General features: G+C 58.1%; 1 protein-coding gene across 1 annotated transcript; it reads left to right on the forward strand.

Moving 5' to 3' along the window:
* Positions 1-273: 273 nt before the first annotated feature.
* On the forward strand, positions 274-1,101 carry SC5D (sterol-C5-desaturase; the record flags this gene model as incomplete). Its single annotated transcript, XM_010083387.1, has 2 exons — positions 274-430; positions 653-1,101. Coding segments are annotated over 2 exons (583 nt in total), but the record flags the coding sequence as incomplete, so codon positions are not given.
* Positions 1,102-6,586: the final 5,485 nt, after the last annotated feature.

Raw genomic sequence — 6,586 nt, forward strand, 5'->3', positions numbered from 1 at the left:
CCTTTAGGCCGACAGAAGGAGGCACCCACCCACCACCCCAGCTTGGGGACAGGGTGTGACAGCCTGTTCGATGTGCGCTCCCTGCTGCAAAACACAGCCTTCCCTTCCCTGGGTGTAGCTGCCAATGGACTGGCACCCAACTCCCTTTCCCCGACTTGCAGGAGACTGTCCAACCCTCTTGCTTCTCCTTGAGGAGACAGACCCAGACACAACTCATGCTCACCTCCCACCACGAGGGCCACCATGCCTCCCCAGCCCCTGGCTCCCTGCCAGCCCTCACCGCATCCTGGTGCCTGTGGGTGCCACCCCTGACATCCTTGTTCCCCCAGGCTGGACAGGCGTCTTCCTCAGCATGCTGTCCTTCCTCTTCTTCACCGACATGGGCATCTACTGGATACACCGCGGTCTGCACCACAAACTGTTCTATAAGGTACGAGACGGGACCGGGGAGCTGGGGCCGCGGACCAGCCCAAGGGAAACGCGTGCCCTGGGGGGAGCGGTGGGCTCAGCCAAAGGGGCTGTTGCCTTGTCTCAGTCCACGGCGCAAGGGAAGCCCCTTGGCCCCTGGGCGCCGCATCCATCCCCAGCCAGGGGACCCCCTGAAAGGCCCTGCCCCTGCCTTGGGGACCGATGGCATACCTTCTCCCCACAGCGCTTCCACAAGCCCCACCACCTCTGGAAGATCGCGACTCCCTTCGCCAGCCATGCCTTTCACCCCGTTGACGGCTTCATGCAGAGCCTGCCCTACCACATCTACCCCTTCCTCTTTCCCCTGCACAAAGTCACCTACTTGGGTCTCTACATCTTCGTCAACGTCTGGACCATCTCCATTCACGACGGTGACTACCGCGTCCCCCGCCTCCTGCGGCACGTCATCAACGGATCGGCCCACCACACCGACCACCACTTGTACTTCGACTACAACTACGGCCAGTACTTCACCCTCTGGGACAAGATCGGTGGCTCCTACAAGAGCCCCACAGCCTTCGAGGGCAAAGGCCCCCACGACTACTTGCGCAAGCTCCGAGAGAACGGCCAGGGGGAGCCCACAGCACCCCCAGCCACCAAGACCGAGTAGGGTTCCCCCTGGCCCAGCACCCCTCTGGGACGACATTCCCCTCCCGACTCTCATCCCATGCCTCCCCAGCCTCTCAAGACTATTTCCCCACGGACAAAGAGCCCCTGTCCCCTGACAGCGTGAGCGGCACGGGGCAAATCTCAGCCAGCGCTCCAGCTCCCCGGACGGCGGTGCCCAGCCTGGTGATTTACAGCCTCACTCTGTGCTGCAGACCTACCCCTGGTCCCCCTGTAGTTCCCTCTCCTGACTGCCTTCGGATCTCTGCTGAGGTACTGTGCTGCTGCTTTACAAAAGAAACCCAAAACTGTGGCACAAATAGAACAAAAACATGGCACAAATAGAACAATAACGTGGCTCGTGGCAGGGTCTCTGTCTGTCCGTGCTGTGCGCCATTGTCGCTGATTCGCCGTTGCCATCTTGGAATCTGTCTGGATGTGTCGAGTTGAGATGCTCACTATGATAATTTTTTTCCAAGCTGTAATTTGTGAAAAAAGCCGCAAACACCTACCGTTTGGAGGCAGCGCGGGTCTTCCCGGTAGCCCCTCAGCACAGCAAGGGCTCGCCCTCGGGATGCGTCAGACCCCTTGGTGCTCGATGTCCTCTCCTTCTTCCTCTCACCCGTGTATGTCCGGCAGGTCGCTGATGGGACACGTCCTGGAAACAGCAGACCGGTGGGACAAAGATGCACATTGAGTCCCATGGGTCCCTCAGAACATTACGGGGTGGCGGGGTGGGGAGGAGGAACAGCGGCTCAAGGGTTCATAGCCGACTTTCCTCCTTAACATCTGGCGTGCTTCCTGCCAGAGCCTGGCTGCCCTGTCTTTGGGTCTGACCCTCACTCAATAAAACTCACTTGCCAGCTTTGGTCCCTTTGCCCTCGTTCCCTACGCTGTGCGAAGCCTGCCACTGAAACGACGCCCACAACAGCTTGACCCCACAGCATTCCAGCAGCAAATGTGTGTGTCACCCCCTCCCCTCTAGCTGGTACAGCAAAGGGGAGAGGGAAAATATCACCGACTGCAAGCCCCCCCCCCCAACTTCTGTTGGAGGTTGGCCATGAAGACTCAACGCATCCACTCTTTGGGTACTGATGCCAAGAGCCTCAGGGGCCCCACCGGCATCCCCATCACTTCCTGGCCACATGGCTCGGAGGAGACAAGGTCCCGGCACCGGCCGGCTGAGAAGTGTCTGTGGGACATGGGGCTGTCCAGCCTCCCGCTATGCCACCGGGAATCATGTGGCATACCGAAGGTAATGCTCTTGGCACTGCTGTTTATGGCACAGCCGGAGCCAGGGGCCGTTCACGTAGGGCACACGGACAGTGTTGGAGTATGGTGCCCGTGTATGTTTCCCAGGCACCGTACAGCCAGGCTGCCTTGCCTGGTGAGCCCCTGCCAGGATGATAATGATACAAGAACCCTTAGAGTCCAGGGTTTTGCTGCTCAGGACGCTGACAGAGCTGGCCATTGGGGTACTACATGTCACATCTGATTCCCATCCTTTTCTCTACTCCTTGGATCACATGGATTGGTACCTTCCCCCAGAGCACCAACAGTTTCCCTTCCCCTGGTCCCCCTGAACGACGCTTCCCTTCTCAGGTGCACGGCAGCTCCCCCTGTGGCCAGAGCTGTGCCACCCGTACAGGGGACGGAGGCCACTCTCGTGGTCCCTTGCCATCGCCATGCACCCTCTGCTCCCCACCCCTCCTCAGCGTTCCCCCGAGCAGGGTACGGCTCGAGGCCATGCCACTGTGCCACATGGCACCCTGCCAGTGCGAGGGACCCCCATTAGCTGCTGGGATGCTCCGTGCCAACCTCCCCTGGGGGTCCCAGTCTCCTGCCAGCATGGTCCCCCACCCGGGTTGTGCTCAGCTTTTGCCTCCCTGTGATAACTCCATCTCCCACACAAGTACAGGAACCCTGACCTCTGTTTGCTGATTAACTTGGAGCCCAGTAAACGGCCAAGGGTCAGAGTAAGGCCCCAATCACACACAGTGACAACATCGCTGTCCTGCTCAAGCACAGTCCCCACCGGACAGAGGGATGTGTCTGCGGCAGTGTGATGCGCAAGGACAGGGAGATTGGGACCGAGGCCATATTGGCATGAGGCACGTCCTCCCCCATGGCCTTGGGCACTCCACAGCAGAGACACAATTCTGTATCTGGGACCCTGCCGCGCCTGTCACCACCAGATGGAGGTGTTGCTCGCAGCACGCCCGCAGCAGGAGCTGCACCTGCACCCCAGAAGCGTGGGGCCCAAGGGCGGAGAACCAGGGCTCCCCGGGCTCACGTCAGACTCGGTAGCTCACCCCACCAGGGGTCTCCCAGTACAACCCACCAAGCCACTACATATACATTAATTAAAACCCCCGCCCTCCTGCCGAGCATCCCCGGGACTTACATCTGCATCTTCTTGCTGCACGCGGGAACTTTGCACAGGGGTTTCGACTCAATCCCGTTTGCTGGGCAACCGAGCAGACTGGGACGTATGGTGGCTTTTCGAGCGCTATACACGCCGCAAGGCGACCTTGCCGGGCTCGCGCTGCTGGCCGTGCCATATTTTGCCCTAGTTTACATGGGCTTTCTGCCCAGCTTGTCTTTCCTTCACACCAGGCTGCAAGCGCCTGCAGAAGGGACAAAGCTGGGGGTGACACGATTGCCCTCACCACAGACTGTGCAGTGAGGCAGAGAGGCACAGCAACCTGCTTGGGGTCCTGGGGGAGCTGAGCCACGGGGCTGGAACACGCATCTCTGCGTTACCCTCTCTGCCAGCCCAGATGTAATCCAGATTACTCTTTTTCACTAATCTGGTTATTAAACCTGAGACACAGACCTTCCCACTCATCCCCACACCGAGTCCAGCTGACGAGCCCTGGCCCAAGGTGGGGGTCGTCACTGAAGAACCTTTACAGCCACGACACGGGGCACAGCTTCCCCTGGCAGGCTTTGGCCCTTCTTAGACACGGATAGAGTGGGGGGAAACCCCAGCCCAAGCGAGTCCAGCTAAGCCCAAAGTGTCATCATGCTGCAGGCTGCTGCCAGCCAGCGGTGCCAGGTACCGACAGACATGGGTTTTGTCCCAGCCCGTCCATTACCCTGGTTAGCTCCATCCCTGCCATATTCACCACCCATTTGTCCTCTCCCCTTTGCCTCCTCGGCCATCTCAGGGGACCACTTGCCCTCGCAGCAGTAAAGAGCATCTTTGCTAGAGCTCCGTGACCAGCAAGATCAGAGAGCTGGCAGAAATTATTACTGCTCAGGGTTTTGAGCCAGGGGTTCTTGGCTTGAGAATACCAAGAGGAGAAAGGAAAGGATTAGTGACCTGCAGGGCTCAGTTTATGCCCCATGGAGAGATTTGGCTCGTCTAGGAAAAAGGCTGCCAACTGTTCATGTCAAAGCTAGAAGACCCAGAGATCAATGCCTTAGTGACCGCTCGGAGCGGTGCCTTACAGAACTTCCCAAAGGAACTCGATCACGCTGAGCTCCCCATCCATGCCGGACTAGATCGCTCCTTGGGCTTCCGCTCTCTCGGCGGACACTGGATCCTGAACATGCAACGTGTGGTGGCCTCAAGGAGGAAGGGAGTGCTCAGAAGTGATTTTCTCTTTGAAAGCTCCCTGCGTCCTATGACCCCACAACAAGAGCCCACTTTCCCAGAAGAGACACCCAGCTCTCTGCCATGTCAGGGCTGAGATCGGTCTCTGACTGCGGGCCAGGCTGCTTTACACCCTGACTCAACTCCAGCAGCTTGCAGTGCTTCCTTTAAATGACTCTATCTGCTCTCTCAGTGAGGCTCTGCAGGGAACGGCCGCTCCGTCCCTCCATGGTCCCCTAAACCCTCCAAGACTTCTAGGGCCGTGCTGGGAAAGGTGAGGGGGAGAGGGGAAGGAAAACCGGTGGTCTGGGGGCTCCTCATCTCACTCTCAGAGTTCAAGGCGTTTGCTACTGATGAAATCCAGATGTACCTTAAAATAAACTCTGCTCTGTTCCCCCTCCCTGTTACAGCAGGAGACGGGTTCTTTTTTCAAGACACAAAAAATACCTTGGCAAAGGACACACGTATTTTCCTCTGCAAAGAAAGAGCTATTCATCTGTTAGCATATACCAGCACTAGGGTCAGCCGAGAGGTCCTCGCGACCACTCAGTCCCGGGTGCCCACCACAGTGACCAGGTGGGACAAAGTCCCACAGGGAGGACAGGGACCATTCTCAGCTCCCTGTGCAAGTGACCAGGGGGTGTGCACACCCTCTCATCATCATCATCAACCACCTGGGTGTCACACTGCTGCGGTCACCAACCCACCGGGTCCTGCACTGCCGGGGTCATCAACCCTCCTGGTCCCGCACTGCCGGGGAAGCCACAAGACGTACGCCTACGTTCTTGGCATCTCGGAGATGAAAGAGGCTAAAAAAAGGGTTGGGCATTTTCTCAGTGACATGACTCTACCCAGAAAAACACCTTTAGTTTCCAGAGACAAGCCATTGCCGAGCAATAGGCACAGCTCACCTCTCCCGTGGTCTCCCACAGTCATTCTCCCTTCCTGTCCCCCTCAGCAGGGGGGACCTGTGGACGAGCGGGGCGTGACACCCTGGCCTGTTGCGGCAGAATGGACAGCAGACACCGGCTCTTGCTGGCATGCCTGGCTAGACAGTAAATCAGGGCTGCAGCCACTGGTAGTGGTCCTGCACCATCCCTGCAGAACTGTGCATCATCTCTGCTGCACCGATGAGTTACGAGGGCCACGTGGGCACCTTACCTATACTGAATGTTGCATGTGTGAGCACATGGCTAGCTATCTTGACCTCGAGCAGAAAGAGCCACCCCATCGCCACAGCTCAAACCTGCCTGCTGGGAACACTGCGGGGAGAGGTGGCGGGAGGGCTGGCTGCAGCAAGAGAGGGGCGTTGGGCTTTGTTTGGCCACCAGTAATTCCCAGGGCAGTCCTTCCCCTGCATGCAGCGCTCAGACTGGGCTCACCCCACGCTCACCTCGCTTGGCTGGCCTTGACCTGATGGCTCTGGTGCTCCCCACAGGGACTCTCACGTTTATTACCCCCCTACGCAGACACAGGTGACATTGGTGACCACCCAGGCCTGGAACACTATTAAACCTCAGCCTAGACACTCACACAGGCTATAGTGGTGCTGCCCACCGATACTGGGGTGCTTCAGGCCCACATCCCGGGTTGGGGGGCACCCCCTGCCAGGGGCGCGCATGGGAGGCAAAGAGCGGCTGGGCTTTTTTGAGAGGTGGCGAGACAACCTCGTGCATCCCCAGACAGAAAAAGCTGCAGTGCTTTTATTTTATATTAGTTGACTTTGTTTCATTGACTTTCATTCTATTCAACTATATTTCTTGCCCTTGCATTTCATCATTTTACTTTACTTCATTTCATCCAAATTAACTTAACTTTCTTCCATTTTATGCCGTGAGGACGCCAAGCATCCTCCAGAGAGAAGCAAACCCCCTCGCCCCCCGCTCACGGCCGCAAATCCCGGGTTCGGGGAGG

The sequence above is a fragment of the Pterocles gutturalis genome, unplaced genomic scaffold, assembly GCF_000699245.1.
Source record: "Pterocles gutturalis isolate BGI_N339 unplaced genomic scaffold, ASM69924v1 scaffold40155, whole genome shotgun sequence".
In the NCBI taxonomy this organism is placed as follows: domain Eukaryota; kingdom Metazoa; phylum Chordata; class Aves; order Pterocliformes; family Pteroclidae; genus Pterocles; species Pterocles gutturalis.